The 17674-nt window shown below is 38.7% G+C and overlaps 1 protein-coding gene across 2 annotated transcripts in view; it reads left to right on the top strand.

The window, feature by feature from the left end:
* The window catches only part of LOC125235234 (1-phosphatidylinositol 4,5-bisphosphate phosphodiesterase), a 216569-nt gene that overhangs the window by 100346 nt on the left and 98549 nt on the right, over positions 1-17674 (top strand). For both annotated transcript variants that reach the window (XM_048141724.1, XM_048141723.1), the window contains exon 3: positions 16483-16596. In XM_048141724.1, the coding sequence (XP_047997681.1) occupies positions 16483-16596 (114 nt within the window). The remainder of the gene's footprint in view (positions 1-16482; positions 16597-17674) is intronic.

Raw genomic sequence — 17674 nt, 5'->3', positions numbered from 1 at the left:
AAAAGTGACACATCATGAGCAGTTCCAATGCACCAAATGTCACTGTTCTGGACGTAAGTGCATGCTGTTCTTATAAAAATATGAAAGTCACTATAACTGTGATAATTTCCGAAAATATTAATATTATCAAAAAACGATCTTAGTAAACCCTTATTCATTTTTAAATACCTATCCAAAAATATATCACACGTTGGGGTTGGAATGAAAAAAAAAATCAGCCCCCACTTTACACTTTACACTAATAAAACATTTTTTTCCATTTTTCATTTTTGCACTTTGTTGACGTGATTGATATACATATTGTTACTAAATTTCAGCTTTCTAGTGCTTACGGTTACTGAGATTATCCGCGGACGGACGGACGGACGGACGGACGGACGGATGGACAGACAGACATGGCGAAACTATAAGAGTTCCTAGTTGACTACGGAACCCTAAAAAACAGAAATCACTATTAAACTATTCTCTAATTTCAAGTTCCTAACTAAAATTTTCCTAATAAAAAAAAAAAAACAAATTGATCCCGCTACAAACTTTCACCCCCTTTTTCCCTCTACTAGGGGTGTAAATTTTCATAATCGATTCTTATCTCTTCGAAATTTTGTTAATGCAATCTATACAAATTTCGACTTTCTAGCTTTCGTAGTTTCGGCTCAGCGGTGTTGGTTGTTGAATCAATCAATTAGGAAACCTGAATTTATATATGTACATGTAGACTAATACTATACTTTTACTACATTCATATACCTTATTTACTACTACCATACCATGAATATGAAATTAAATAAAGAGTCCCCATATAAAATTGAAAATTATGTTATTAGCAATTTAATTCAAAACTATCAAGATTATTCGTGTCTGCGTTGAAACGCGCGTTGAGTTGCCGGTGCTCGCGTACCGAGCGCCAACGCCATCTATCGATGGCCGTTTCGTGAAATTGATGAGCGCTCTAAGGAGTAAGGGGTCTTAAGATATCCATACATTTTTCAAACCTTCCATTCCGTTACTGCCATACAAAATGTATGAAAAAAAAACCGGCCAAGAGCGTGTCGGGCCACGCTCAGTGTAGGGTTCCGTAGTTTTCCGTATTTTTCTCAAAAACTACTGAACCTATCAAAATCAAAACAATTTTTCTAGAAAGTCTTTATAAAGTTCTACTTTTGTAATTTTTTTCATAATTTTTAAACATATGGTTCAAAAGTTAGAGGGGGGACGCACTTTTTTTCCTTTAGGAGCGATTATTTCCGAAAATATTAACATTATCAGAAAACGATCTTAGTAAACCCTTATTCATTTTAAAATACCTATCCAACAATATATCACACGTTGAGTTTGGAATGAAAAAAAATATCAGCCCCTACTTTACATGTAGGGGGGGTACCCTAATAAAACATTTTTTTTCATTTTTTATTTTTGAACTTTGTTGGCGTGATTGATATACATATTAGTACCAAATTTCAGCTTTCTAGTGCTTACGGTTACTGAGATTATCCGCGGACGGACGGACAGACAGACATGGCGAAACTATAAGGGTTCCTAGTCGACTACGGAACCCTAAAAATGGTAACGGAATGGGAAAAAACTTGGGAGACTTTTTTTCCTATTAGGAGTGAAAGAGCTCACGATTCTGAGTGGAAACCACATAAAAAATTCCAAATTCAAAAAAAGTCGGGTGGACGTACAACTTTGACAAAAATAAAAATGTCCCAGATAACAGTTCTAATCAACATTCTACAATTAAAATGATTTATTAATAATGAAGAACTAACACGATAAGGTAGGCAAGCACGAATTCAAATTTGTGATTTTTGTGTTTATTGCCATCGCGCAGTCGGGGGCGGTGCCGCTCGGTCGCATCAGAAGTCCAAAACTAGAGAAATATAGAGAGCGCTCGATCGCGAGTAGCTACTTGCGCCGGCGGCGGCGGACGCGGTTGTGTACGACTGTACGTGTGCCACGCGCACGCACACAGGGCCTCTCTGTGGGTTCCACCCCCGTCAGCGCGACGGCGATAAAGACCTAAAAAACTCAAATTTGAATTCGTGCTTCGGTATCGTATCCTCTTAAGGGTTAATTCGCCTTCTGAATTTGTTATGAAAGTGCGTGCATTAGTGACGAATCGCTTAGTGGACGTCAGGCTCCACATATTGCTTTTCGTTTTACCAACAACGCCATTCATTCATAAGTTTCATTAACGATACCATGTGGTTACGGAGTGCATACGAGTTGAATACGGCTACGTAACCAGTCTAAAATGTGCCGTCCAGACGCGTAAGAAGATCATGGTTCCGGAGAGCGCCCTTACACTGGTTTTTTGCTAGCCCGCACTCAAGTGGCTATTCTAATTATATCTCGTACGTTATGCACAGTCACTCCATCTAGTGACGAGAGGTAATAATACTTAGACGACTCAATAACGTTCAATGCGAGTTTGCTGATGTTGTATTCATTCAGTCGTGTAATAAATTTTAGATTCGAATTTTGAAAAATATTGCATTGAATTCGTGTTTTTGTGGATTTGTGTATTAAATTAATGATATTCTTAATGCATGAGACTAAAATAATACCTTTGAGACCTTTAAATTTATTGAATAAATAAGTCATAATGGCTAATCGTGGCACGTAGCGCCATCTATGAGTTTAGTTTGACATTAATTATACGATGTTCCGGATGAGACCCCATGGCGCAACCTAGCATAATAATATATTGGATAACACGATGCCTTAGAAGCATCTAATTAACGAAGTAGCTAGTTAGTACCATCCCTCACTAATAGAGGCCGCACTTGCAGTAAAACATCAATGATAATAAATATGATCTGATTACATTCCCCCTTGACATAGCAAAATAAGACTATAGTGTATTTTCTGCCGTTTCAGACTTTTACTGTTTAATTACAAAGTCCACAATTGTTAATCAAAAGGTGGTATTTACTTCGTTTATTATAAACGATAGGTCTACATCGCACTATCAAAGTTTTTGATGTTACTTCGTATAAATAAACGCCTTATAGACGACGTTGATGAGTCTCGACGACCGGGGACTCCAACGTTCACACTTTTCGGAATTGGCCAACCGACTTGTGTGCAATGTTGAATCAGATACTTAGGGAAACTCTGTATATACGCGGTCGATATATATGGATTTCCATGCCTGAAGAGGATTGTACTTAAATGATGCACGTAAAATGCGGCCTTACGCCGGGGTTGAGCACCTTGGAGGTCCATTCATGTTCTGTGACGCTGACGAGTTGATCAGACATGTTGTGTGAAAACGCCATAGTCAACCGAGCATTCGCTTGGAAGAGACTCGCACTCTGGGACTGGCCACCTCAGAGAGTGAGTTGCGTTAAGCTTTTGCATCTTTTTTCAAGAAACATACATTTTATAACGTGTTCTTATAACTGATATTCACTGAAGATTCAAATAAAGTGCTCTCAAAACACCTTTGTTTCAAGAGACGACAAGTAATTTGAATAGTATGTAACATAGAAAAAATCTTAGCCCGATGTTTGAGAGCCCGGATATATGAGTTTGTAAGCACTGGAACGATTTCGATCGCGAAACGCTCGAACGGTATGAAGTGATTTTAAACTTCCCAAACGGTATGGCTAACATGATCATGCAAACGCGATTATTATAGCAAAACGATATCGATGTGGTTTAAACTTCCTAACGATGATGATACAATTCTTGCCCAGATATTTGAGGGTTAGGATGTATTTGGGAGTTTAGACCACTGGAATGAGTTTGAGCGAGAATCGCTCGAACGAAATGAAAGTGGTTTAAACTTCCCAAATATATACTACTGTTGGGGTAGCTATCAGTTTGTATTAAAACATTGATTTATATAAAAATTAAAATCATTTAAAAAATAAAGATGGTGGCCGAATAATAAAAAAAATATCAAATTTTAATTTTTTTTTATTCTCACGAAATTTACAAATAGTTTTTCTAGCATATGGACACATTTTTATTTATTTAAATAAAATCTGCAAAATAAAACAAAAAACATTAAAATCCGTTCAGTAGTTTTTGAACTATACGCATTGAAAATGAAGCGCGCGGGTTTGAAAGACGTCTTTGCACTTGATATGTGATGCATCGTATCGTTTGGTACCGCTATACAGGCAAGACTGATTATTTATTTTGGTCAAAACTTACTATATTACTATTCAGAATCAATGTTTTTAGTATTTATATACATTGTTAGTTTTTTATTCCGAGTTTAGGTATATTTATATAACCCCCGTTAACTTGACCATCACATAATTTTGATTTTAATACGTAAAAGAACTTAAATGCACATAACATTTGTATTAATAGCAATTGTCCTTTCCGAAGACTCCAGAGATAATTTTCGACAACTTCTGTAGGGGGCTACGGAAACATATATTAATACAAAACATACTTTTTGCTTCTCGTCTAGGTTATACTGAAAGATAAAAGAGTCATACAAAATAATATCAAAATACAAGGAAATAATGATAACATAATAATTGCAAAATAGTTTTTATTTTGGCAGATGCCTTTGCTTGCGCCGCGCAGGGTAGACCCACAACACGTACAGCGTATTGTTTCGCAGCCTTTTTCACAACCGCAATTGTCCAAGTATACATATTCATATCATATCTCCCTGTTTTCAGACCACTGCAGTACCCAACTATCATTGTACGTCTTCCAACCCCAGGATGATGGCATGGCATAGGCACAGAAGTAATATCCAGAATATGGGGCGTTGTTATAAGACACGGAGTGCTGCCGATGTTGGTTAGGTTAGGTACTAATTTATTTTTGGTGGTAAACAGTTTCTTGCTCACCAAGTTCAGGTGAACTTTTCAAGCATGGCGATTATTCCTCCAGGAAGACTTTGTAGTTACTGCGATGTTTCTATCAAAGCTGGTATAACTTCAGTGTGTGTGCAAACAATGTTTTAGAACATGATTTTTTCCTTTTGTATTGAAAAAAGAAGTGGTGTCAGACGTAAAGGCGTAAAAAGTGTAAAAACCATGAATAGCAGTCGGTCTTCTAAGATCCAAAGTGTTAGCTACTTTATAACTTATACTCCGGTAGGTTATTCTCATTTGAAGTATTAAGAAAATATACTAGATAAGAATTGGAAATTTCCCAATATAATTAGCTCCATAGATCACATGCTTAAATGCCAAATTGGGACCGTTCTTAACACATATTTTAGTGAGCAAGCATGGACTCAGGCCTGTTTACCGGTATGGTTTGGCGGCTTAGGCACTCGTAAAGTGTCGTTTTGCTGACATTCCTGCCTCCATTTACATCACGTCTGATCTTGCACGTAACGCCCTGAAAGCCTCCACGGCTACAAATTGCGAGATAAACTCAACGAAGGGCATGGGACACTCTAGCATCCGTTACCACCCTGAACTCACTCGAGGCCTCACATGAGGCAAAGACCTTTCGAGGCTCTAAGCTAGGTCCAAACCCGAATCTGGCCACTGACTTTACGTCTATCCTTCACCCGAAGACTCCAATGGTTTTTATTTAAATACCAAGACATCTGTATCGGAAGATGTGATGATACGCGTGAGTCCCTGTTCCGCTATATCTTTTGCGCGAGGTACAATGAGGCTATCAGCTTCTTCCGGTTACGTTCCTATGGTTTACCCTGAAATAGCAGAGTAGTTAAATGTTCTCTGAGGAAGTAAATGGTTTAGAAAAAAAAGTTACAACACTTATAACATCAACGGGCTACAGTTTCTGGAAAAAGCCTTGTTGGTTGTCATACTGAACAGTGTCTTCCTGGAGGAATAATGGCCAAGCTTGAAAAGTTGATCCGCAGACTCAAAATTTATCGGTTAACTTGGTGCGCAAGGAACTGTTTCCAACCAAAATTAATAACCAGCATCCCACCAACATCGCCAGCACTACAAAAACATACGCTCCTTGTCGGTTTTGACCAAAATAAATAATCAGTCTTGCCTGTATAGCGGTACCAAACGATACGATGCATCACATATCAAGTGCAAAGACGTCTTTCAAACCCGCGCGCTTCATTTTCAATGCGTATAGTTCAAAAACTACTGAACGGATTTTAATGTTTTTTGTTTTATTTTGCAGATTTTATTTAAATAAATAAAAATGTGTCCATATGCTAGAAAAACTATTTGTAAATTTCGTGAGAATAAAAAAAAATTAAAATTTGATATTTTTTTTTATTATTCGGCCACCATCTTTATTTTTTAAATGATTTTAATTTTTATATAAATCAATGCAAATAAATAATCAGTCTTGCCTGTATAGCGGTACCAAACGATACGATGCATCACATATCAAGTGCAAAGACGTCTTTCAAACCCGCGCGCTTCATTTTCAATGCGTATAGTTCAAAAACTACTGAACAGGATTTTAATGTTTTTTGTTTTATTTTGCAGATGTTAATATCAGATTTTATTTAAATAAATAAAAATGTGTCCATTTGGTAGAAAAACTATTTGTAAATTTCGTGAGAATAAAAAAAAAATTGAAAATTTCATATTTTTTTTATTATTCGGCCGCCATCTTTATTTTTTAAATGATTTTAATTTTTATGTAAATAAATGTTTTAATACAAACTGATAGCTACCCCAACCATTAAAATCGGTGCAGCCGTTATGATTCCAAAATTGTTTACATCACGTGCGAAAACGTCTTTCAAATCCGCGCGCTCCATTTGAAATGGGTATAATTCAAAAACTACTCAATGGATTTTCATGATTTTTATTTTATTATGTAGATAATATTATCAGGTTTAATTTAAGCACATAAAAATGTGGCCATATGATAGAAAATTTATTGGTAAATTGCACGAGAATGAAAAAAAAAGTTTGATATTTTCATATTTTACTTATTATTCGGCCGCCATATTCATTATTTTTATGATTTTAATTTTTTATATTAATAAACGCTTCAATACGATACGATAGACACCCCAACCATCAAAATCGGTGCAGCCGTTACGATTCTATAAATTTTCAAAAATATGCGGCCACCATTTTGGAAAATGTCCGCCATCTTGAATTCTAGTGGATGAAAATCGTGTTTCCTCGGATGAAATCATTTGTATTGGTCCCTAGTATCACTGTGCAAAGTGGCTTGCTTTCTGCATAAAATGCAGTTTTTTTCCGTAAGCCCTATGACTACACGCAAGACACGGCGTAAGGATTGACTTCTGTGTGTATATAATGATAACTTTAATTTTGACCCGCCATTATTCAATCATCATCAGCATTTGTTCTTATAAACATAACACGCAAAAATATTTGGGGAAAATATGATTTTGGCCACTTTCAGGCTGCGAAACAGCGCCATCTAGTTTTAAGACTAAAAGGCCCATACATTTATGGGGTACGCTTTTTTGTATGGTTTTTGTCAGTTCAGTATTAAATCGGTCTTGCTGATACTATCGGTGTACTCACGATGTTTCCTTGAAAAACGGAAATATTATTTTAATAAATATTTTATGCAGTTTATTGCAACGTGTATATTTATAGCCGTTTCTCATCAGCATGTCATTGTCAGAGACGCGCATTTGTTACTGTCACTGCGCTGTCCATGTCCACCCACTGGCTGAACCGATTTAAATACATCCCTAGGCTATTTAAATCAAACAGAATAACCTACATTGTTTTTAGGGTTCCGTAGTCAACTAGGAACCCTTATAGTTTCGCCATGTCTGTCTGTCCGTCCGTCCGTCCGCGGATAATCTCAGTAACCGTTAGCACTAGAAAGCTGAAATTTGGTACCAATATGTATATCAATCACGCCAACAAAGTGCAAAAATAAAAAATGGAAAAAAATGTTTTATTAGGGTACCCCCTACATGTAAAGTGGGGGCTGATATTTTTTTTCATTCCAACCCCGACGTGTGATATATTGTTGGATAGGTATTAAAAAATGAATAAGGGTTTTCTGAGATCGTTTTTTGATAATATTAATATTTTCGGAAATAATCGCTCCTAAAGGAAAAAAAAGTGCGTCCTCCCCCCTCTAACTTTTGAACCATATGTTTAAAAAATATGAAAAAAATCACAAAAGTAGAACTTTATAAATACTTTCTAGGAAAATTATTTTGAACTTGATAGGTTCAGTAGTTTTTGAGAAAAATACGGAAAACTACGGAACGTTTTTTTTGAGAACTTTTCGAACCTTCTACTAACTTTGGTCGAGCCACCAAAGTCAAGCAGCCTTGTTCTTATCGATGGCGTTGGGCTATCACTTACGATATGTTATTTTATGAATGACTAGCTTTTGCCCGTGGCTTCGCTCCCATTAGAAAGAGACAAAAAGTAGCCTATGTCACTCTCCATCCCTTCAACTATCTCCACTTAAAAAAGCAGGACAATTCGTCGCTCCGTTTTGCCGTGAAGGACGGATAAACAAACACACTTTCCCGTTTATAATATTAGTAGTATGATAGTATAAAGACAGCCAAATAAATCGAATAAAAAGTGAATGGATTGTATGAGAGATGGTATGAAACGAATGCAAGTGAATGATGAAATGGATGACGTTAGATGGAGATGTATGGAAGAAAAAGATATGGTGCGCCGACCCCAAGTAATTGGGATAAGGGCAAGCGAATAATGATTGATAATAAATAGAGTTATGCCTGCTCGTTCACTGAAGAGATCGTACTACGATCTCTGAAGTGTACTAGTTCGTTCTTTTAGGACATTTAGTACACTAGTAAAGCGAGAGGCAAATTGAGCAGCCGAGAGCTGATCGGCCGTTCTCGCGCGCTCTCGGTCCGAGTCAGTCGGTTCTAGTTCGGTTGCGGTCGGATCACACGGATCGCTTTGCTGTCATTGTCACTCCTCGACTCTTCGCTCCTTTCGCTCCCATTCTGTTGCGTGAGTGTACTAAATGTACTAGAGAGCAGAATCGTTTGGGAGTAGTTCAGTCTAGTACAGTGCAGGGAATCGTGTCTTTTGTACTATTAGTACATGTACTACACAAGCCTAATAGTAAAGACATATTATGTATATGGAGACAGATATAACTATGATCACCTGCGATGCTATCTGGGTTACTAATCGCAATGCAATCGGATGGAAATGTGCACCTCGCTGCACGCGATGTGCATAGCTGTCTGTTCGGCTTTACATACACACTCAGTGGTTATATAACTCGCAGCCTGTTGGTTATTTATTAGCCAGCTAGAGGCATAGCTTGTTCATTAAACACATAGGTATACCGTCGGCAAAAGACTTAAGAAATCTGTTATAGATAGTTATAGTTAACCTAAACTATGGACGTTGTGTTGTTCGTTTGTCTACTATCTCGTAAAAAACGAATTATTATGTCCAAGTCTACATAGGTCGAAAATTCAAAATGATATAGGTACCAGCAGCGGCTGGTCCATACAAGCCGATTCCCACCGGCTTGCCTAAAATTGATTACTAGTTAAGTGCCTAATGTTAAAGTAGGTTTCTTTTTGCTCAGTGTTGCCTAGCAGAAATTTTTACCAGCCGCCACTGATAGGTACCTACGTTCTCTTGTTTTTGTCCAAAAAATGTAACGGTGTGTAGCTTTCTGTTTTAATTTCTTATTTAAACATACCTAGTATACCTACACACCACAGAGAACCTCCTATAGAGTGGCAGTCTTGTATATTTGGTTCGCGATACGAGTCACCAGTGTTTGGGGTGCGAGGAGCGGGCGGGGAATGTGTTAAGCGCGCTGTGATTGGCCGTTTCAAGGACGGCGGGCAGTCGCGCCAGATGAAAAGGGACAGAAGTATGACTGTCCCTCTACTGACGCGTAAGTGGCCAATGTAAGTTGACCTATGCCGGCTCTGAATAAATTATAAATATGACTTATTTGTGGAATGTAATGCCGTCTGTTTTTAAATTTGAGCTTCTTGTTACCTTTCCACACCATTTCACACTACAGGTGGACATCTTTAAGGCATCAAAATACCCTTTTCCAATTTTTTTGTGCGAAAAACACGCGCTGCTTTCGGGTCTGTTACTTGGTCGATACTGATCGGGCACGGCGAGCGCCCGCGCTTATATCAGTGCAAATACTAGGAAGGCTGGCAACCGCGAGTCGTCTTGTAATAGATGTCTATAGGGGTTGGTCTGTGCTACACACTAAAAGACATCGAAAAGAAAGAACTTTATTTCGACAATTCTTTATTTATTAAAATTTATTCCTTAAACTGTAGAGGTTTGACTTTCCTCCCTAATTTTTTTTTTACTAATTCGGTAACAGGCAAGTATACGATGGGCCGTGATTACAATTAAAAGTGCAGAAAAAACTAGATCTCTTCCTGGCAACCTTTGCACAGACCGCGTGCACAATTTAGGGAAAATGATTTTGAAAATCGAATACGTTGCTCAACGCTAACGATTATTTGAACCCGATTGAGATATGAAGTGGATTGCAAATGGCCGCTAAATCCGTCCGAGTGATTTACACGGAACTGGGGCGAGCAATCCGCGCAATACAAGTGTTTACAATTGAGCGGGATTTGCCGTACGGTTCCGTACGTTGGGCAATCTGTTACTCGGTGAAGGTTAAACTTTAAAGACAGGTCGCTCAGTGATATTTGAGCATTTATTTCTCCACTCAGAATCACCAGTACTTTCAATCTCACAGGAGACATAAAGTGTCCCAGAATTTCCATACATTTTTGTTACTTTCCTCTTTTGTTACCCCACAGTCCCACACAACATGTATGGAAAATGGTAACAAAATAAGAAAAAATCGTATGGGACAATTTTTAACTACTAGGATTGAAGCAGCTATTAATTCCCCCGACTCAAAAACGACGGGGTTTTATAAGTTTGACGTGTATGTCTGTCTGTTTATCTGTGTGTGTCTGTCTGTGGCATCGTATCTCCCGAACGGATGAACCGATTTAGATTTAGTTTTTTTTGTTTGAAAGCTCAAGTAGTTTATATCTAAAAACCGATTTTATCAGCATCACTGACTTAGCATCAAGTACCTATTACTAGGAAATTCAATAATTATGATAATGATGGATAGGTCTGAAAATTAATATAAGGACAAAACAAATTCAGTCAATTTTACAGATTCATTTTAAATGATTTCACCACCTCCACCGCTTAGAAACACTTTTAATTTTTCAGTAAAATGAATGAAACACAAATATTTAGCTAGAAAGTGATCCAATAATGTTAATGGAAGCAATTTTCAGAGTAGGTAAGTAGTTTACCAGCTAAGTGCCCTGTAAATATGTAATACGTAAATAATCTGCCTTATCCAAGAAATAACTAAAACGGGCTTTTTAGTCCACACTTAGGAGGGGCAAGAGGGGCACGTTCACGTTTTCCCCTGCTAGGAGGTATGTAAGAAGCACTTTTCTATTTCAGCCTGCGTATCATGCTTTCAATTTTATCACTTATCCACGTGGATAAGACATCTGTCACTCTCACACTGACATACTTGCCAGAGCGTGACGGATACTTTATCCACGTGGATAAGTGATAAAATTGGAAGCATAATTCGCCGGCTGGATGATTTGACGACCGGTCTGGCCTAGCGTGTAGTGACCCTGCCTGCTAAGCCGCGGTCCTTGGTTCGAATCTCGGTAAAGGCATTTATTTGTGTGATGAGCACAGCACGGGTAGCATGGTCGCGCGAACGACGATAAAATATCAGGCCGTCCCTATCGCACTATTAGTAAGTGCGATAGGGACGGCCAGATGTTTTATCATTTATCGCGCGACCATAATTGCCTGCCAGATATTTTGTTCCTGAGTCATGGATGTTTTCTATGTATATAAGTATTTGTATATTATATATATCGTTGTCTGAGTACCTGCAACACAAGCCTACTTGAGCTTAACGTGGGACTCAGTCAATCTGTGTAATAATGTCCTATAATATTTATTTATTTATTTAATGATTTCAATACGCTACAGGAGCGAAAATGCTAAAATGGAAAGGAACCTCCCCCTTTCAATTTGGGAAATAGGGGGGGGGGGCTAATATAATTTGGTATAATTATTGTAATATTTGTAATTCTTAAGCTGTAGTTGTAATATAATTATTATTGTAATATTTCTTAAGCTGTAATTGTTAGTATTTTGTATGACATGTCAAAAGTGCTTATGCTTATTTAATTAAGCCTACTTGAATAAATATTTGAAATAAAAATTGAAAATTGAATTTTAGTTAAATACACTACTGTTATTAACTAGATTTATCGAAAAAAAAATGTCCATTCAGAACAACTCAGTTAAAAGATATTGCGAAAAAACTTTAAAATCGAGGTTCCGCTCTCGACTGTTTCCTCCTTCAAAACTTAATGAATCGTAACGAAATTTGAAAATCTAAATAACAATGAAATAATCTGTGTTGGACCGTTTAGTTTTTTTGGCTAATTGTTATCAATTTTGAATACACCTTTTTTTGCGACATAATCAATGAGGCCGTTTTTGGGAATTTTTGATGGGCTCTAGCGTATTTAAAAATAAGAATATAAAAAAAATCAAAACGGTCCGACGCAGATAAAAATAATAATACTGGTATTAAAGGACAAAACACGTGTTTCCGAGCTAGTTAATAATAAAAAAATCATTGCTCTATTTTCAAAAACCAGGAAGGAAATAGTCGAGAGCGTTTGCATGGAGAATTGACCACTCCAGCTTTGCGTATTTCTCCGACGCCAAACGAAAACGAAACGCCGCGTCAATTAATCGAGCTCTGTCGTGCCAATACGCACGAGCGATAGAGATAGATATCTACTAGCGTTTCGTTTCGTGAGCGTTTCGTGAGCGTTTGTGCCATTCGGCTACGCATCCTGTATCGTCTTAAGTATAAGGCCTAAATGCACGCTCATAGGCGTGCAACGTGGCGGACGCGTGCATCTAAACTATTGAAGCTCATACAAGTATCCTGTGTGCGTAGCCGAATACAAAATACTCACGAAACGCTCACGATAATATCTTTTTTAACGCCCGACGCAAAAACGACGGAGTGTTATAAGTTTGACGTGTCTGTCTGTCTGTCTGTCCGTCTGTCTGTCTGTTTGTCTGTCTGTCTGTTTGTCTATCTGTCTGTGTGTATGTCTGTCTGTGGCATCGTAGCTCCCGAACGGATGAACCTATTTGGATTTAGTTATTTTGTCTGAAAGCTGAGTAAGTCGGGAGTGTTTCATAAAAATCGGTCTACTATGTCGCGGTCGGGGGTTTTTTCAAAATTTTAATTTTGTGTAGCTATCTATCTCTACCGCTCTTGTGTATTTGGCGCGACAGAGCCAGACTACATTTCTGCGGCGTTTCGGGGCCTGAGTCGACGCTGCATAGGATGGACGCACGCTCGCCCGCACCGCTACACGCCCCGCCAAACGCTCCGCTCTTAGCGTCCACTCAGGCATTAACGTTAAATTCATTGTCATTCGTTTTACAACGTTTAATGGCAGAATAACGACCATTTCACAGTCATGGCTGCCATAAAATTCTTCAATGCACCATTTGAGAGTGATTGGCAGTGTCTGAAGTTTTATCTCACGGGAACTAAGTAAACGGTTTTCACACTTTGCGCTTTTATGTACTCTTTGAATAGCTAGGGAATGGAATCCAGTAGTAACATCGTAAAGATTTTATAGCGAAATGTAAGTAACGTGCGGCCTGTTTTAGAATAAAGACGTCGGATATATCCGAACCGCAACGCAAGTACTTCAGTGCGTACAGTTTGAGTGACGGCGTTTGTATTTGACAGGACGTCGAAAAGTTCAATAGCGAACCCAAACTAAAACGAGTGAGAGGTGCAAAATATTTTTTCCGTCCTCCGGGCGGAAAGCGTAAAATTTTAGGCCGCTGTGCTGAACGAAGTTACCGCTTTCAGGCTCCCCGAACAGAAAATAGTACATTACGATACAAGTGCGTAAAACAGGAAGTTTGAAACGAGTGGCGATAAATTAAAACACGACCGAAGGGAGTGTTTTAAATCGACACGAGTTACGAATTTCCTTTTCGCACGTGTATCGTACGACGGTTTTCAGTACAGATGACCCTCCGAAGTTTCGACCTGTAGGCCTAGCACATGATGGCCGCGGGAGTATGTCGCCGCGAGATAGATGCCACGTCTTCTTCTAACTGTATTAATGACATAAGGACGGGTAGTCTATCTCGCGGCGACATACTCCCGCGGCCATCATGTGCTAGGCCTACTGGCATATAATGAACCACTTCTCGCACTAGTGCGTAAAAAAACACCATTTGTACTGATGAAAACAGTATTACATACCTTGGCCAGTAAGTAAGAAGTCTCAGATCACATGTTTGTTGACAATTACATAATCGCAGGCATGGAAGTCGACTAATTGCCGTCCTCGTAGTAATTTGCATATACAGAGCCTAGATTGAGCCACTGTGGCCTGTGGCAAACATGCCCGTATTGCCTTGCCTGGCCTGTGTTAGCCTGGCCTGAGAATATTTGCATAAACTAGCCTACGCTCAAAGCAAAAGCTGCGCCTAATAGCTACCTCTATATCTACCGTAGGTTTTAAAACAATGAACAACAGATTTACTTAGGCAGGATGCTCTACAGGGTGATTTATTCCGTTTACTAAAATACTTTTGTTTCAAACGGATAAACCCGCAACAAGTCGAACTTGTTAAATTCACAATGCAAATTTCTCTCAGTGTACGAACCGTAAGCGATTGTAAATTTTGGTACCCAGCCGGCCTAGCCAAATAAGAATCGTTGCCGCTAGACGCCGAACGAAACACAGTCTGGCTCTTTCGCTCCAATGCGAAAGAGCGATAGAAATAGCTGGTAACGATATCGTAACCGTTTGGCTGCGCACCCAGATAATCCTTGCCTCTGATTCATTCGATAAGCATTGCCTATTTATAGACTTGTGACAACAGCATGAATGAAATTCGATTTAAATTCCTGTCAATGGCAGTTGGCGTAAACATAGTTGTGGTTATATATAGACGTAAACAAATAACAATACACTGTACGTGTTTATCGGTATTGTCACGTGTTTCATTAATTAGTACATTCGAATACATTTAATATCGAGTTAATACGCGTACATAAAAGCGTGTTCAGGTTTTTTTAGTGTAACTGTGGAGACGTAACTGAACCTACGCGACTAAGGTACGGGTAAGGTGCATGGAGAAATTATGAATGTATTCATTGAGGAATTCGCCATCCACTTTTGCAGTTGATAGTACAGCGGGACAAATCGCGACTGAGGGGGCAATTGTAACTATCCATTTTTTCCATTATTACACTATGATGTTGAGTTCTACATGTATCCACTGAACATGTCTACCATATATAACCGGTGGACACTCTATTTAAAAATGCAAACATTGTAGAACATGGGAAAACCAGTTACATTTGTCCCACAGTCGAGATTTGCGCCGCTGTACCTTATACTAGTTTTGACGTTTTATAATACGTTACGATAGCGGCAAAAAGTGGCAACATCTTCTCGTTTTCTCACACGTAAGAAAGGAAAATGTCCCAACATGCCACTTTTAAATTTCTGCTATTTTTTCCAAGCTGTAAACGACTTTAATGCTTGATTTAGACGCTACTAAATCTCAAAATCCAGCTTCACTACAGTACGGCCTTGAATCCGTCGGCTGAATTGAGTGTATCTTAAATCGCATGCGAGAATCGCACCGTCTAAAGGAGCCCTTATAGCCGATTTTGCATATAATTTAGAGATTAAGTAAATTTAACAATGTATTTTGATTTACTTACATTACGAAATTAATAATATTGTCGGTACCGGTGTAATTATTTTGAGCAATATAAACATCAAATGTAAACACATTTAGAAATCAATTACATAATTATTCCATTTCGAATATTGAAGCCTGTTTCTATCAAAGCAGATATTAATTTGCGTATTCAATAACTGTCAAATCAATAGGGAGTATTTAACATTATTATGCTCCGTTAATTGTTCACAGAACTTTGATCGCGTGGTATAGTATGGCAAGTTTCAAGCGTCAATATCAATAAGCGATAAGCTTAGTTACAAATGTTACAATCGTTCCTCGAACGTGGTATTTGAAACAGGTTTATTGAGAGCTGTATTAAAAGGGTGCTTTCCCTTTGGCCTATAACTACGAATATGGGAAATAAAATAAGTAATACCGTATTACGAATACCTTTGTTTTCGACATTAATTCAATATTTTGGATGGAACCCTCAGTGGGCGAGTCCCTAGAGCTTTATGCCAAAAGACAAAACAAAGCTAGATGTAGGAGGAAGCTACGATGGTGCTAACATTTGATATCATCTCTACCTACCGACTGCGCCATTCACCTGATATATTATTCACCTCTGGTGTTTCGGGTGTCCATGGGCGGCGGTGATCGCTTTCCATCAGGCAACCTTTCTGCTCGTTTGCCTCCTATCCAAAAAAAAGGTTCATCAAATGGGAACAAATCTGCGCTGTAAGAGAACTTTTATTCCTTTTGATTAATGACTGAATAATCATATGAAGTAATAAAATCTCTGTTGTTCTAGGGTGCGGTGTTCGACCGATGGACTGAAGAAAAGGATAACACCGAACTCGAACAGAACTGCACATTTAAAGTGGATGAGTATGGCTTCTTCATCTACTGGAAAAGCGATGGAAAGGTATGTACATATATTAAAACCTCTTTTTATCCTCTCATTCACTCAAATGTTAACTGGAAGAAATCCCTCAAAGGGATAAATTCGCCTTTATACTGTTCATTACTGTAATTACTGTGTTTATTTGTTATTATTTGTACAATAAAGAGTTTACTACTACTACTAAAACCGAAATAAATGTCTTATACAAAAATACATTACCAAAATATCTAGCCTAGCAAAATATCTTACCAAATGCGCAAATACTTAGGGTAAAATACACAGAAGGGACGCAAGGCGTAAGACGCGGAACGGACGCCCGCGCCGCTAGAGTGTAATTTAAATAAAAAACGTCTCCTCAGTACGTTTTGTGTAGGAAAGACATAAGTCGCAAGCACTCAAGCGACGCGGCTTGAGGCGCGTCTTACGACTTGCGTCCCGTCTGTGTATTTTACTCCCTACGATAATATCGTTATCGTAGCTAATCTCTATGATGACTGCGTTACGATCGGCGTCTAGCGTCAACGATTGTCATTTGTTTGTCAATGATCGACTAGGACGGCTAGAACCGAATCACCAGCACATGATTTTCGCGGGAGCATGTCGCCGCGAGATAGACTCGCCCTTAGGGCCCATTTAGACGGTACGAGAACTCGCATACGAGTTTTATTACATTGCGGTGCAAAAAAAAAAAAAAAAATTGTATGTAACCTCAACAGCGCGCAATGTAACTAAAATCGCATGCGAGTTCGCACGCCGTCTAAATCAGGGTGGCTAGCCGAATGGCACAATCGCTCACGAAACGCTCACGAAACGAAGCGCTAGTAGATATCTATCTCTATCGCGCTTGCGTATTGGCGCGACAGAGCCAGCGGCGTATCGCTTTCGTTTGGCGTCGGAGAAATGCCATTCGGCTACGGGGCCAGGCCTTATTATGTAAAATTAAACAAAGACGTCGTGTGACGTATCTCGCGGCGACATACTCTCGCGACAATCACATGCTAGCCCTACCAGAGTCCTCCGTGTATCATTGCCAAGGTAGAGGTAGGTACTAAAAGGTCGAGTGAGTATGGGAGTACCTGACGTTTTAAAATACCTTGCC

Source organism: Leguminivora glycinivorella, chromosome 17 (genome assembly GCF_023078275.1).
Source record: "Leguminivora glycinivorella isolate SPB_JAAS2020 chromosome 17, LegGlyc_1.1, whole genome shotgun sequence".
Classification (NCBI taxonomy): Eukaryota; Metazoa; Arthropoda; class Insecta; order Lepidoptera; family Tortricidae; genus Leguminivora; species Leguminivora glycinivorella.
Note: the sequence above shows the minus strand (reverse complement) of the source record. Positions and strands in the feature narration are given on the sequence as shown.